This window comes from Bombyx mori, chromosome 12 (assembly GCF_030269925.1).
Source record: "Bombyx mori chromosome 12, ASM3026992v2".
NCBI lineage: Eukaryota > Metazoa > Arthropoda > Insecta > Lepidoptera > Bombycidae > Bombyx > Bombyx mori.
Genome location: NC_085118.1, coordinates 3,653,538 through 3,670,411, shown reverse-complemented (window position 1 = coordinate 3,670,411; position 16,874 = coordinate 3,653,538). Strand labels below are relative to the sequence as shown.

The window sequence follows — 16,874 nt, the reverse complement described above, 5'->3', positions numbered from 1 at the left end:
CAAAGCTCGGTCATCATCTAGTGTATTTAATTTGCTATAAACAAACTCTGCACTTTCTTGTAGGCACGACTGCGATTCGTAAAAATGCTTAGAAACGTTCTGTTTTCGTTTCTATTTGAACTTCATACTTCATATAAAATCTTGCCGATTTTGTATCTATTGTACTAATTGTAGTGTAGTGCGTAATTGTAATTGTAAGTAATTGTATTGTAGTGTATTGTGAAATTGTAGCTATTTTTGCATTTTCAATGCTAACTCATGATAAGAATCGGTAATTAACGTTTGAAAAAAATCAACGATGTATCCAGATTTTCTACGAATCAATTCGCGTCCTTTACCAAGCAAAATTTCATAACAATTCTTGGCAGTAGACACTGGTCTGGAAGTTTTAATATGCCTCTAATATTATCGATATTGTGAACGATCGTAGCGGCCATCCCTCGGCTACTAGTGGGACTTATTATGAGCTTGTATATGTAGGTATATATCTTCCTATTTATGGACCGAAGCAATTATGTATTCCACTTCGAAAAGCTTAGGTTGGGGTCGGATTGATGTTATAAAATACAATTAAGATTATGTTCTGATATCACTAGATGACGTGATTTACCTTGTGATGTGCCTTCTGCTAAACATTAGGTGAGTTAACAGTATTTCCACCTAATAGTAAGCATGCGGGTCGTAAGCTATCCATACCAATTATCACATTAGAAATAGGCAGGCAGCCGGTAGGCAGCGGCTTGGCTCTGCCCCTGGCATTGCTGAAGTCCATGGGCGACGGTAACCACTCACCATTAGGTGGGCCGTATTTTCGTCTGCCTACATGGGCAATAAAAAAATAGGAATGTAAACCATTCGTAATAAAAAATTTAAGAAGATATTTATACTACAAAACAGATTTTAATATAATAAATAACATGAAACCTACTTTACAAATTGAAGTTAATAGTTTGACAATTATTGTCATGAAAAAAAAATTACATTATTAGTTTTACAAAAGTAGCGAAGAGATGTGATTGAAATTTTAGTTTAATTTTTGTGTTGTGTGTTTTTTTTTATATGTAGTCTTTTTGATATCGATATTTGTACGAAATTCACAGTGAAAATTTGTTGTGATTGTATTTTTTTTTTTTGTAATTGTTTATCCGGTACCGTGACTCGGATCTTTCAAGGCTGTTTTTTCTTTTGACTGAAGTAAGTGTATTCATTCGTTATCTTGGGAAGCGCGTAGACATCTGGAGTGGGACAAACTAAGCCCGTAAACTAAGCCACGCCAATTTGTCTCATCCAAAGCATCCTTTAAATTATAACAACAACAAAGCTTAGTCGAAATATGCCTATTACTGGCCGAAAGAGCTTAAAAATGATATATGTATTAAATGAAATATGTTTTTATGAAACTATGAGTTTGATGCGGTCTTATTTCAGACCAATATGTTTGTAAACATACGAAATATTGCACAGCATTGCGCATGTTGGCTTACTTATAAATGTTATTAAGCATAACTTCTTTAAACACGCCACGAGACGAGTTGCAAGAAGGTACTTGGCTTAAACGGTAAGTCGCTCGGTATACCGAAATAAAGTTATGGGTCTATGCCGGGACTTAACATCTCTAACCAGTACCAAATATTCATAGGTAGCACTTTCTTACCAAAGACATCCACGATGACAGAACATCGTGTAATAAAAATCAAACCCGCAAAATTCTAATTTGCATAATTACTGGTGGTAGAACCTCTTGTGAGTCCGCGCGGGTAGGTACCACCGCCCTGCCTATTTCTGCCGTGAAGCAGTAATGCGTTTCGGTTTGAAGGGTGGGGTAGCCGTTGTGACAATAATGAGACCTTAGAACTATATCTCAAGGTGTGTGGCGCATTTACGTTATAGATGTATATGGGCTCCAGTAACCACTTAACACCAGGTGGGCTGTGAGCTCGTTCACACATCTCAGCAATAAAAAAAAATTAAAAAAAAATAAAATTTTTGTAATTAAAATTCAAACGTCATATTATTACAAGACAATAAGGTGATGACGACGGAATAAGTCGTAAACGAGAGTTCATCTACATAATAATATATTACGTATATCTAGGACTTAAAATATATAGACAAAGATAGTCTAGAAGTGTTGCAACCTAAATCATTTTTCAAGTGCTAGTATTAGGGTAACTGTACCAAAATAAAATGCCTCGGAAAGAATATCACATCTAAAGCTTAAATTAAATAGTCACATAAGTAAATAAAAAAAATATTGAAATTCAACTAAAAAATGAAAAAGAAATAATTTTATTATTTAGCTTTTCAGGATATTATTAAAATAACCCTTCTACTCATACCTGTTCAGTGTTCATAAAATATTTATAACTACTGATACCATGCACCCCACGCCTTTTTTACAATAAAATAATTTTTTCTTACATTATTTTTAATTCAAATTTATTACAATTTAATTTTCTATTTCTTAGTTGGTTTTTCTATAAAAGCGATTTTTTTAGGTTTTTTATACTTTTATTTTTCATTTCTTAGTTGAATTTAATTTTTTTCAATTTTTTTTAAACATTGAATTGTCTTCGGTTCTTCATAACCAAATTTCGAGTTAATCCGACGTTTTGAAAGGAGTCAAAATCATGTTCAAAGATTCCATTACGTATTAACATACACACGTCTGAATCTAATAAAAGCGTATTAAAAATAAGAATATTCAGTTGTTAAGTTGGTTGTAATATAGAGGTGTATGTTTTCACGTATAAGTCTCATCGGGGATTTTAATCGGCTTACCGTTTCGGCGCAGCAGCATCCATTCGAAAAAGCTACTTAAATATTATTACTTAGTCTCATAATTGCGAAAAGGAGAATTTAGATATCATACTAGTTAATGTTATTTGCTTTGAAACATACTTTTCGGTAGAAAAAAAATATCAAAGATAAGATAAGACGTAAAATGTAATGAATTTTAAGTAAAATATTAACTATTTTAACAGCTTTCTTGAAAATTAACAGTCGAGTGAATACATTTAAAAGGTATTTAGTATTTAGCATTTAATTGTTGAAATTAGCATCAAAACCTAAATGTAAGTCTTAAAGCTTCAACCACTAATTTTCTGTAGTACTAAAATCTTAAAAATGATTTCTTATTCTATTTCCCAGCTGGCTTTCACATGTGAACTTAACTGGTGAACAATTAAGAACAGTCTTCTAAATGATTTTTTAATATTTTTGATTCTATTGTCTTCTTCCGTTTTTGCATAGACATAATTTAAAGCACTTTTAAGGATTAAATTCGCATAATTTATAATCATTATGTTATTTCCGACGTTGAGAATAATACTTTATACTTTTCTTCGTCACAGACGTGTCGATACTTAAATATTGTGATAACTGCCGTGAATATTTCTATAATAAGCATTTCTAGACTTTTACGTTCAATTTATAGATATGTTTCTAGATATGTATAATTTTTTTTTTTTATATTTACCATTTTTTCAGAATTTATCCGCGTTATATAGGTTATATAGGTCATCTATATCTTAATACGTGAAGCAAAAACTTTGTATCCCTTTTTACGAAAATTGCGCGGACGGAGGAGTATGAAATTTTCCACACTTATAGAGAATATAGAGAAGAAGTGCACAATGCTAATATTTTTTTAAAATAATGCATAAATGATACATTAAATCATTAAAGAAAACATTACACACACTACATACCATGTATTTGACGCACACACGCATGCATACTATTTATTGTCAAACTTTTGTTCTTGACGTCTGTGGTCAAATTGAGAATAGATTAAAATTAAATATTGTTTATCTTTATTAATATTTTTTTATAGAGTAGCCTTGGCGAAATTTGTGATTATAGACGTATAAAATACAATCATAATAGTGTACAAACTTACAATTCCAATTAATTATAGTCGAATTTCGACTACTGCGGGACCTCTAGTTAGAATGAATTCCACGCAATATTAAAGTTATGATGCTTTGGTATTTTTTTCATGATCTGTTTTCGATTTAACTACGTTAACAGTACATACAAACATAATTTTATCTATCGTCAAAAATATTTATTAAATACTGAGCTGACCCGGCAGAGTTCGTAGTGTCTCAATCGATAAATAAAAGACCTAAACTTTTGTATAAAATAAACTTAAAACAAACAACAGGAATTCGTCCGACGGGGGACACATCAAAGGAAAATCAAAATTGTTATTTTTATTTAATTCCGAGCATTTTCATATTTATATACCTTTTAAACCTTCTCTGGACTTCCACAAATAATTCAAGACCAAAATTAGCCAAATCGGTCCAGCCGTTCTCGAGTTTTAGCGAGACTAACGAACAGCAATTCATTTATATATATATATAGGTATAGATGTACTATATTAAATCTACTCCAATACCATTTTTGGGCAATGATAATCTTGTATACTGATAATAAAATTTATTGTTTGAATATGATAAAGGCGTATTCTCTGTGTGCAGCAGTTTTAATTTTACGTCCGCAATTGTGCCCTAACGAGGGAGATGAGCTGGAAACGCTGACACTAGCGCACGGCAATCATTTCGTGTATGCGGCTTTGGTGTTATTGACGAACTTAGCGTTGAACATTTCTACAAATGCGTTTAGATTTTTTTTCCTACCTAAACTGGTAGCTTTGAGAGGCTACGTCAGCGTAACCTAAGAAATAGGTGAGCACACGAGGCTCAAACCTGACGACGTTGCTAACACTAACCCTAACAAGAGCAGTAGTTTGTAAAATCTACCACCGGATCGGAAACGCGACCTACTGAGAAGATCCTGCGAGAATCTCAGTGAGCTGTGTCTGTGGGTTAATTTGCTCGTCAAGCAAAGCGATATGTGCGATTACGCGCGAGAACGATTACCAGTGCTCGAGGTACCTAAAAGTATTGTTAATGGATCGGGGGATCCGAAATGACTTGTTTAGGGCGACGTCGACTCTTTACTACCCGGTCCGCGGGATCGGGAATGTGTGTTTAGAACTAATGATTCCATATATGTATGTATGTATGTATGTACGTATAATATGTAATATGTATAATGTAAGTATAACGTACATACGTACATTAAATTTACATACATACATACATACATTAAATTATTATTGTATAATTATAATTGCATAAGTTGATAAAAAATACTATGCAATAGCTTTACCGCGGCAGTCCTCGAGTGCCACACGTGTTTATTTTAATTATTCATTCAAAATACATTAAGTCAATAAAAAAACATTACACACACTACCTTGTATTAGTCACACACACGCATATATTATACTCTTTTGTTTATTGTTTAAAGTCTGTGATCAAATTGAGAATAGATTCATATTGTTTGTCTTTAATACTATTTGTCTATAGTAAACGAGTAGTCTTGGCGAAATCTGTGATTAAAGAAGTAGAATAATAAATAGTCCTTGACAATAGAAACATGAATAATGTTCAAACTTATAATTTCAAATAATTATAGGTATAATTGAATTTCGACTACTGGGGGACTACTAATATAATTTAAAACGCTTCCGCTCGTGACTAATCATCAGGGCATCATGTACGAACCGACGCGACGTATCATGCGAATTCAACTTTTCTCGTTAGAGCGTGGATGGAAACTCCTTATTCTTGGAATTTTATTCATTATTTGATTTAGCGGATATCTGTCTCAACAGTGTAGCAATGTCTTTAGCGTATTTAATTATTCAGTATTTTGTTTAAGGCTTTGATAAATTTAGAATCTTTTCGGACAGAAAAAGGGCAATGTAATAAGTAAAAATTGAAAATTAAGCTTAGCAATTGGCTAGCCTGATTGTTTGTTAATAATCAAGCTAAGAATATCGGAGAATATTGCAAACACACTCGGCATAAAATTTAGATCTGTTCGTTTTTCAGATAACCTCTAAAATTATGCATCCATAATACTTGCTTTGTTGTTGTCTAAGTTAATGACCAAGTTTTGCTTAACAAAGAGCAAGGAAGTGAAAGTTTATTTGACTCTTATTTTATAAAGCACCACATTTACTTACGCAAAGAATATAACTTTTTGTTACAGGTCTTCGGAGCTTGGCAAGCTGGCGCATATAAGTAAGTTCTGATCGTGTCTAACTTTTGCAAATAAAAAATCTTGTTATGTTTGCACAATGTGAAAGCGTATAGTACAGTTTAAAGAGGGATGTAGCATTTTGATCTAACAAGGTGAAGCCATGGCTGTTGATGGATGAAGGCATCATTTATTTATTTATTTATTACACTTCATGTAAAATTTATATTGGCGGACTTAATGCCTAAAGCATTCTCTACCAGTCAACCAGAGGTAGTGCAGAGTAAATAGTGGTAGGTGCAATGAAATTTATATTAAGTTACGAATACATACAAAAAAGTATATATGTATACATATATACAAAATCACTTATACATATACATACATAATAATATATACACACATACATAAATTTACAGTTTGTAATTTTTTTTTATTGCTTAGATGGGTGGACGAGCTCACAGCCCCCCTGGTGTTAAGTGGTTACTGGAGCCCATAGACATCTACAACGTAAATGCGCCATCCACCTAGAGATATAAATTCTAAGGTCTCAAGTATAGTTACAACGGCTGCCCCGCCCTTCAAACCGAAACGAATTACTGCTTCACGGCATAAATAGGCAGGGTGGTGGTACCTACCCGCGCGGACCCAGAAGATATCCTACCACCAGTAATTTGTAATTGATATTGTTTTTTTTTTTTCATAAAATTTATTTTATTGAAAGTTTATGGAATTGAACTAATAAGATCTCTTTGAAGTTAACTTTCATGTTAACGAACTTTAGGGCTTTCATACTACTAAATATCTTAAGTGAAACTGAAAAAATGTTTTTTTTCAAAACGATTTTACTCTGATGCGATTTATAAAATGTAATTTAATCTTTCCAGTACATTAGGACGATTTAGGTTTAAGTTCGTAAATAAACATATTACAGATCGTTTTTTAAATTATTATTATTTTCTTTGATCCAACATTCAAATTCTTTATAATATATTTAATATCATTAAGATATATTTAGTATGCTGTGCCGCTGACTTTGCATAATATATGTCCATGAGTGACGGCCACATCATTAGATGAGAGGCGTAATCTACAGACTTTGACTTCGACAACATCTTTACTAATTTTAAATTAATAACAATCACAGACGATTGTAAAACTAATAATTTAGTACTCTTTCATTTTGACATTACTTTTAAAATAAATAATTAAACAACATTAATAACGGTGACCAGGATGGACAGAGTTCAAAATGTATACATACGTGGAGGCTTTTTAAAATCGCATCAATCACAGACAAAATGACGGGAAATCGCCTTAGATGGTATGGTCATATCATGAGACGGGCCGAAGACCATGTAGTGAAAATCGCATTAAACTTGCCAGAACAAAAGAGGGATAGTGGTCGCCCGTCATCGACCTGGTAGTCAAACATTGGACGAGATCTTAAGAAGGTCCAATTGCCAAAACCGACAACCCAGGACAAATCAACCTGGCGCCGTAGAAGGAGGAGACCCGACCCCAGATAACGGGAATATGGACGGAAGAAGAAGAAGATAACACCACAACTGCTAACGTATTAATCGCTAACGTTAGCTAAAAAAAAAAACGTGTAGACGAATCAATGTAAGATCCCTTTAAAACAGTCTCCACAAAATATTAGAATAATAAAGGAAACGAGATCGAAAAAGAAAGCAAATTCACAAAGTAATTTATAAAACATAATAGCACGCTGCCCGCGATATTAAACTCAAATACTATTTAGCATAAAGTTGAAAGTGAAAAAAGCGAAAACCACCACCACCTGTGTATAAAAGATCCGAAATCAAATTCGCGGCGAGGTAGATTTTGAAAAACTTTTCATCCGAATGAAAAAACTTTCCAGAAAGATAAAGTCTGAATGACGGTGCGCCACCTCTTTGCTGGCGCAGGAAAATTGTGTTACTTTAAGCTACTTATATTTTTAATACGGGCCAAAATCCGTAAATATATATACATATTTTTTTAAGTAAAACAAATGGTATTTCTGTTTTAACTTGTAGCTCGGTCGCTTCCAAATTCTGCTGGGCGTACAGATATGTGTGGGTAATTTTTTTTCGCACGATAATCTCTTTCGTAATTTCTGGAAATGGATACGAAGCGATGCACTTCACTCTGTCATTGACTGGCATAGGTGGCAACAGATCACAAGAAAAGATCTCAGGCATCGCGATCCTTAGAAATGAGCTATTAGAGGTGCTGGTAATTCGCTGGAATCTACATATTATTCTCTATGAACCTACATATTCAATATGAATCTTCTTTTTTTTTTCGCATAGTTGGATAGACGAGCTTACAGCCCACCTGGTGTTAAATGGTTACTAGAGCCCATAGACATCTACAACGTAAATGCGCCGCCCACCTTGAGATATAACTTCTAAGGCCTCGGTATAGTTACAGCGACTACCCTATCCTTCAAGCCGCAACATACCGCAACGGGCCCTTTATTCTACAGGCTACAGGCCACAGCATCTGCTTCAGTGCTTATTTATCATAAACACACAACGCAAAAAAAAAAAAACTCGCTTACATATTGAATTACCGGGTAAAGTGTTTGTACGTCAAATTCCATGAAAAAAATAATCAGTCAATTGAGATTTGTTTCGAAAATGAGTTTTCCGCGAGAGAAAATTAACATTTTCATCTTTGAACTGTCGATGTCGATTTGAATGTAATTTTATTTACTTGCTATCGTCACAAAGAAATGCTAAGGATCAGAAATACATCAAAGAAAAGAAATTTATATAAAAAAAACGTAAGTCAAAATCTTTGTATACCAATTAACTTATTTGTATTCGTAAGAGGGCGTACGTACTCTGTAGACAGCGGCTTGTCAATTATTATAATAATTAATATAATATTACTAGGGGTCATCTAGTTGTAACGCGGCGCCATCAAAGCGGGCTCTCGGCCCGCTGAACGAGGGAACCGGTGGTCGTGTCGCTGGCGGCCACCGGTCCGGCGTCCGTGGGACGGTAGGATGGATGTAATGTGCTCTGCGTCAACCCTGTCCCGCCGTTTCAATAGCCCCGACTGGGCTCCGGCCCGGTCCGAGGTAGGGCGCCGGTTGTGAGCGGCAGGAGTTTTTAGAGAGGTTCAACTCCCACATACCCCACCTGCCGCGCGGGTTGGGATCCGGCGATTTTCTCCTGTGGAAAAAAAAAAAAAGGGGTCATCTAGTGGCCGAAATTCGACCATAACTAATTAAAATTGTAAGTTTGAGCATTGTTTGAACATTATTATAGTTCTATTATCAAAGACTATACTTCCATAATTACAGAGTTCGACATTCAAATAATAGTAACGATAAACAATATTAATCTATTCTCAATTTGACCACAGACTATAAACAATAAACAAAAGAATATTTATTTATGCGCGTGTGTGTCAAACACATGGTAGTGTTTGTAATGTAATTTTATTGATTTAATGTATTTTTTATGCATAATTTAAAAAAAATATATAAACATTCTGCACTCCTTCTCTATATTCTCTATAAGTGTGGGAATTTTCATACTTCGCCGTCCGCGCAATTTTCTTAAAAAGAGGTACAAAGTTTTTGATTCTAGTATTAATATATAGATGGTTTATTCCTTTAGATATGTAACTGAATAGGGAAAAGTTATGTCGCATCGCATCATTATTAATTATCAAGTATCGAACTGATTAACACTCCAACACCCCCCTCCCACCCAACTCAATCAAAACAGAGGCAGAAGGCTAGGTTTTGTCTGGAGCCTATTTCTCCCCACTATTTTGCTACAACCACGCATGATTTGGGGATAGCGATCTCGGTTATACATAGAAATACGCATATAAAAGCACTTAAACATCCAGTTCTTTAAATTCATTCTGGTTCTTGGATCGACGTCAACGGATTTGGTCCGGAAATAGAAGATGAATTTCTTTTATGCCGCATATCTTGGTTCTGTATTATAGTGCACTGGCAGAAGTTGAGCACAGCCCACCAAGACTTGACGCGATGAGAATAAGCCGTCCACGTGCGACTGTTTTAAGGTCCCCTTCTTTCAGAATATCGGAAGATTTGATAAAATAGCATACCATCTCTAGAGTTGCCATAAAGACGTCTGGTTGTAAACTGTTTATAGAAACTAAGCACGTACATTGCCAAGTACAACGGATACGGACCAAAAATACTTCGGTTATTGGTTCTGTAGACCAATATTGAGGCCCATATTTTGTTTGTTATAATATGTATATGGAGTGTGTGAATGACGATATGAGAGAGAGAGGAGTGAGTGTTGAGATGAGGGCTGATAGAAGAGAATGGAAGAGAAAAATTAGCTATGCCGACCCCACCTAGTAAGATAAGGTGGAGAAAAAGAAGAAGAGAACGAACCGAAAAAAAAACCTTTTAAAGCTTTATATATATTTTGATATTGTTTGAACAGCCAGCCATCGTCAACACTCATTCCACATTGAATATCGAAATGAATGGAGAGGTTTTATTTAGTTTAATTCCGAGTTCATTTCGTTTGGTTCCCGGAGGGCACGACTGTGCAGCTTTGGCTCAGACGTTTGATACTTATTTACAAGGCGGGAAAACTAAATTACTTGCAAGCTGGGGATTGATTGTTCACAGCAATCCCACAGGATTGTGATTGCGGAGTGCAGTTTTATTGCGAACAAGGCTGCAGCGTGTAGTCTGTAGATGCTTTGTTATTTTACACTTACTATATTGTTTTTGTTTGTGTAATCTGGAGCTTATTAAACTTGAGAAATTTCAGTTGAGATTACGGATATATTCAAGAATTGGATGCGTTTGATGTGTGATTTTGAAATTTCAGTTGAGATTACGGATATATTCAAGAATTGGATGCGTTTGATATGTGATTTTTATTTCGTTTCTTAAAGCAATTTAGGTCAAGACTTTTTCTTTAAAGATGAATGCATAAAATGAATAATAATTCTACTGTTAGGTCTTCAGCTTATATTTTACTTATGTTTTCCGTTCCCCCAATTATCTGAGTATGTCTAAATGTTATATTTTTTAAATATATTTTTTTTAATTTAATTTTCTCTAGAAAATTATTGATCTAATTAAAAATTTTAGTGTCGTAATTAGTGTCCAATTGCAATATTTGTTTTTCTTTTTTAATGTTTAACTATTTTCTTTGTTTAATATTTGTAAATTTTCGGTCATTGTCCATTACAAAAAACCTACTACAAATTATCTTAATGACAGAAATTTGGGATTCCACGTAACCCGTCTCATAATAAAATAACTGCAGAAAGAAATCTTGCTTTTTCGCTATTCCAATGAGGCAACAACCTTGAGACATTGTCGAAAAGTAGGCCTAAATTTTCGCTGTAACATTTAAACAATAGAGAAGGGATAGAACTAACATGTCAAACGAAGAAATAAGAAAATAAAACTTACGTCTGCCCACTTATTAACTTGTTAATGGTACTATTATGTTGCTGCTTTTCTAAGAAATCTGGTCTTTAAATATTTTCATATCGCACGCAGTTTCCTCAAAATTTAATCGATACTTTCACAAAGTTAAAAAAAATGTATGTACGTTTTTTTTACTAGTTTTGATTTAGAAATAGTGAATCTAGGTGATTATTTGATGATTATACTCTATTCCAGTTACGTAGTCCCATGGGACAGATGTTATTATATTATGTTATTGTGTATGTGAATTAATTGTATAATGATTTAGATTGATTGTGTATTTTTGAAGTTATACTTTTTTAGGCGCGTTATGAAAAATTGATGAGAGTGAAATTTTACGATGCGCGCGCACCGTGGCACAAAAGTAACAGAATGAAGTTGCCCACTAAATCGCTCATTACAATACGACCGACGTAACTTGGCGAGTCTGAATATAGCCGCAGGTGAACTTTCCGAACCGTACCGAGAATTACCGAATTTATACGATGTCAAGAAAAGGGATGGCCAACATGCGTGTTTGAGGATGTTGTTTAATCGTTTTTTTTTTTCAAATTGATTAATATTTTAATTTAAAAAAAAGAAATAAATTTCATAAAAATAAAGTATAACTTCTTACGCGCGTACATAAGTATACTTTTTTTCAATGATGTTTACGACCATGATCAAAAAATGATTATTATTTCAAATTATGCGAAACGTTGAAGAGTTACGTTCTAAGAAGTGTCAAAACGGACTTCGTAATTGGGATTTTTTTTCCTACCTTAGCTGATAGTCTAGAGAGACTATAGCAGCGTAACCTTGACTAGTAGGTGAGCTCACGGGGCTCTAACCTTTTTTTGCTAACACGGACCCGTATTTGAAATAGAGTAAAAGTACTTTGAAATGTTTAGCGGTCGCATTTTGGAAATTTTATTATTGTAGAACAAAAAAATGTAAAATGTAGAAAAATTTTGCAACGCAAAAATTTCATACGTCGTCGTCGTGGCCTAAAGGATAAGACGTCCGGTGTATTCGTTGTTGCGATTCACCGGTGTTCGAATCCCGCAGGTGGGTACCAATTTTTCGAATGAAATACGTACTTAACAGATGTTCACGATTGACTTCCACGGTGAAGGAATAACATCGTGTAATAAAAATCAAACCCGCAAAATTATAATTTGCGTAATCACTGGTGGTAGGACCTCTTGTGAGTCTGCACGGGTAGGTACCACCGCCCTGCCTATTTCTGCCGTGAAGCAGTAATGCGTTTCGGTTTGAAGGGTGGGGTAGCCGTTGTAACTATACTGAGACCTTAGAACTTATATCTCAAGGTGGGTGGCGCATTTACGTTGTAGATGTCTATGGGCTCCAGTAACCACTTAACACCAGGTGGGCTGTGAGCTCGTCCACCCATCTAAGCAATAAAAAAAAAAAAAAAAAAAAAAAACCCCGATTAAAATTAGAATAGCTCTCAAGGCAAACGAATCACAACAAGTCTAGTTTGTTCGTAATTTCCAAGAAACGTTTAAAAAGTTTCAATTACTTTCTCCGTTGCCGCAAACAACTTGTTCATTACTCGGTGAAGCCTTGTGTGTGCAGGAAGCCCTGCAGGACCCCGACGTTACCCTTTCATGAACGAGTCACGATGCTCGGCTATAAACACGATTACAGGGTCGATTCTAATGAAAAAAGAAATCATTTTATCTATTATTCATTTTGTGGCGGATTGACGATGTCCGTTCGCCAATGTAATGCGCTTAGTTTGAAGCGGAGGGTACCCAATTAAAACATACCACCTTTTTTGTAAATGCGCCATCCACCTTGAGATATGAGTTCTAAGATCTCAGTATAGTTACAACGGCTGCCCCGCCCTTCAAACAGAAACGCATATAAACGCAATACTGCTTCGCAATAGAAATAGGCAGTGTTAACCTGTGTTAAGCCAGTACAACTGGAGGAAGGATACCCACGTCCTTACGGATCCACCCCGTTCACTCACAGATTTTATTAAATCTAATATTAGGATCAGGCATTGAAATCCTGGTAGCCGTACTCGTCGAACTCATCCAAGTATCAAGTTCGACGTGTATTTAGCTCATATCGTCAGCACGATGTGTTCCTCAGTGTAGCTTCTCAGCCGGTCGCGATTCCGATCCGTTAGTAGATGCAGCGGACCTTGAGTTGTCAGATCTACAATGATGGTGCTCTGGTAACTGTTAGTAAATTCGTCCTCTCCCAGCTGATTCCGAGCTCGCTCACCCTCGCAAGAAACGCCTCTGGGTCATTAACAATCCAACCTCCAACCCTAAATAAACGTGAAGGCTACAGAAAATTAATCTCTCTAAATTTTTACAACCCTTACTTTGTATTCCAAAATTGGTAAATATTATTGTTTTCTCATTACGGCTGTTTACAAATTACCTGAGATAAACAAAGTAAACCAAAACAATCCTAAAACAACAAAAAAAAAAACACTAATTAATAGGAAGAAATCTTTGGAAGAAGAAATTTTTGAATAACTAATTAGATCTTAAAGTTGGAATTTTTTTTAATTTTTCCACGTTAGTATACAACTTCGGCTTTATAGTTGAATAAGAAGATACAAGGTCGATGATAATCAACTAAGTGGATAATGTGCAAACTTGGCATAAATACTTCTTTTACTAAATAAATATGGCAATGGTGACAGTCACCGGTAATGACCCAATTGTGAGTCAAGCATCTCGAGATTGTTCCACAGAGAATAGTTAGAGATATTTTGAGCACTAAATAAATTTACTTGAGTTTTAAGTACTAGGCCATATTGTTGGGGAGAAATTTTTAGTTTTCTTTTTTGGTGTTATTTTACTAAGAAAATATTACAATGATAAACGTGCATGATTTTAAATAAATCGACATGGAACCTAGAATTTTAACATTTCGACATGAGCATTGAAACTTACAATTGATTTAAAAGTATTAAACAAATCTGGCGTTTTTACGGTAAGAATTTTATTAATTACTAGCGACCCGCCCTCGCTTCGCTTCGGAAACATTAAAACACACATGAAACCAAAAAAATAAAATAAAAAAAATAATAAAAAAAAGTAGCCTGTGTTCATCAGGGACAATGTCGGCTTCTAATGGAAAAAGTATTTTTCAAATCGGTCCAGTAGTTTCGGAGCCTATTCGAAACAAACAAACAAACAAATCTTTCCTCTTAATATTATTATAATATTAGTATAGATATAGATAGTCCAAAAGTATAGAGGTATAGATGTCGTCTGAAGAAGAAAATATTACACACGATTACTTGCAAAATGTAGTAGACATAATATATGTATTATGTTTTGTTGTAAGATAAGATAAGGTACATACCTTATCTTGGCAGGCAAATGCAAAAATGCAAAATGTTTTCTGTATTTTCAGCAAATGCAAAAATGGATTTCTATTTTTGCATTTGCTGAAAACACAGCAATCTAATTACACCACATTGACTGGCCCTGTTTAAGATTGCGATGTATACAATTCATAACATTAGAATTCTAGAAGAATCAATTAACTCACAGACACAGCCCACTGAATTTTTCGGCGGATCTTCGCAGTGGGTCACGATTCCGATCCGGTGGTAAATTCAGCGAAGCACTGCCCTTGCTAGGTCTAGTCACGTTAGGTGAAGGTAGTGTAACCTCTCGAGGTTCTAGCATAGGTAAGCAAAAAAAAACACAGACCTGTAGATCTGTAGAAGAACTGACTTGTAATATACTTTACATCATTTTTAATTCTGTTAATTTTCATTAGGTTACTAGTCAATTTTCGTTTTGTTACAGCACTTATTTTTAAATACTCGTATAATTATTATCCATTAGCATTCTGGATTGAATCGGATGCTTGTGTTAATAATGTGGTAAGTTGTGTATTATATGATGGTTAATGGAAATGTTAATGGTTTTTAAATAAGCGCGCTGCTCTCATATCAATTCTCTGTAAAGTTCTCTCAAATAATTTGAGCGTACACGGTTTTTTTGTTCCGTTCTTATCATCAGGGTGTCATCATCATGAACCTTTAATGCTAAATATGTAAAGCCAATATTTTAAAATCTTATTTATGGAAAACAAGCATAGAGCCCAACAAATTTTACTGGTAAACGATTACCTTCGTCAGAATTGACTCTAGAAACGTTAGAAGCATAGTCAAGTCGCTGTGTATCAATAAGCACATAAATAAGCCATACATAAGTCACGCTTAAGCAAAAATAGGTAAGTAAATAATAATATAGCTTATATACCAAAGTGGGACGATAAGCAACATTTTTTTTAAATGGTAAATTCATTAAAACGAGTTATATAATATTAAATGATTTCAGAAATTTGAGTGGAGCGTCGTTACTGACCCAATTTATAAGTCTCTTGTTAGACAATTAATGTATGATTTTTCTGCTATCGTTCGATCGAAGAGAAATTCTTTTTTTCTCGGTACTGTTAATTTAGGCTTAATTAATGTATCTTTGCCTATCTGCTTTGTTAGGTGTAGCCGTGAAATTTCGGTGAAAACACTAATTTACTTTTCATCTTAATAAATTTGTATTTGATTTTCGGTTAATTACAGGCTTTTGGAGCGGTTTCGAAGGCCTCGCTTAGATCTTAACAAGGATTCAATGTTTGTAATGGTTTCAATCAGAAAACGTAGCTAATCGTTACGTGAATAAATTTCTGTGTAGTTTAAATTGTTTGGTAAATTAATTGATTTCGCAAGAGTATTTGGTTGTGTTATAAGTAAATGTTTATGAAGACGTCGCGGCCTAACGGATAAGACGTTCGGTGCATTCGTGTTGAGCGATGCACCGGTGTTCGAATCCCGCAGGCGGGTACCAATTTTTCTAATGAAATACGTACTCAACAAATGTTCACGATTGATTTCCACGGTGAAGGATAACATCGTGTAATAAAAATGAAACCCGCAAAATTATAATTTGCGTAATTACTGATGGTAGGACCTCTTGTGAGTCCGCATAGGTAGGTACCACCGCCCTGCCTATTTCTGCCGTGAAGCAGTAATGAGTTTCGGTTTGAAGGGTGGGGCAGCTGTTGTAACTCTACTTGAGACCTCAGAACTTATATCTCAAGGTGGGTGGCGCATTTACGTTGTAGATGTATATGGGCTCCAGTAATCACTTAACACCAGGCGGGCTATGAGCTCGTCCAACCCATCTGAGCAATAAAAAATAAAAAAGAATGTACATTAACAGTTTTTTTCATTGCTGACAGGCTCCTAGCTCATTTGTTTGGGCCCAAATGGCGCTAAGTGATTATCGGAGCTCACAAACATCACAACCCCGCAGCCACCCAAGACGTGAGATCGAAATATCCACTGTGTCATATAACGATTGTACTTTAAGCT

At 34.8% G+C, this 16,874-nt stretch overlaps 1 protein-coding gene across 6 annotated transcripts in view; it reads left to right on the top strand.

Annotated features, from left to right (window-relative positions):
- The first annotated feature begins 997 nt into the window (after positions 1-997).
- Positions 998-16,874, top strand: part of LOC101741218 (CUGBP Elav-like family member 1) — a 417,033-nt gene continuing 401,156 nt past the window's right edge. For 2 of the 6 annotated variants that reach the window (XR_009974452.1, XM_062671370.1), the window contains exons 1-2: positions 1,476-1,558; positions 6,070-6,101. Coding sequence is in view for 1 of the 6 variants with exons in the window: in XM_062671370.1 (XP_062527354.1) it covers positions 1,491-1,558; positions 6,070-6,101 (100 nt within the window). In the remaining 5 variants the exon portion in view is untranslated. Of the gene's footprint in view, positions 1,195-1,475; positions 1,559-6,069; positions 6,102-16,874 lie in introns of those variants that run through there. The other 4 variants (XM_062671373.1, XM_062671371.1, XM_038014367.2 and 1 more) reach the window with 3 other exon arrangements.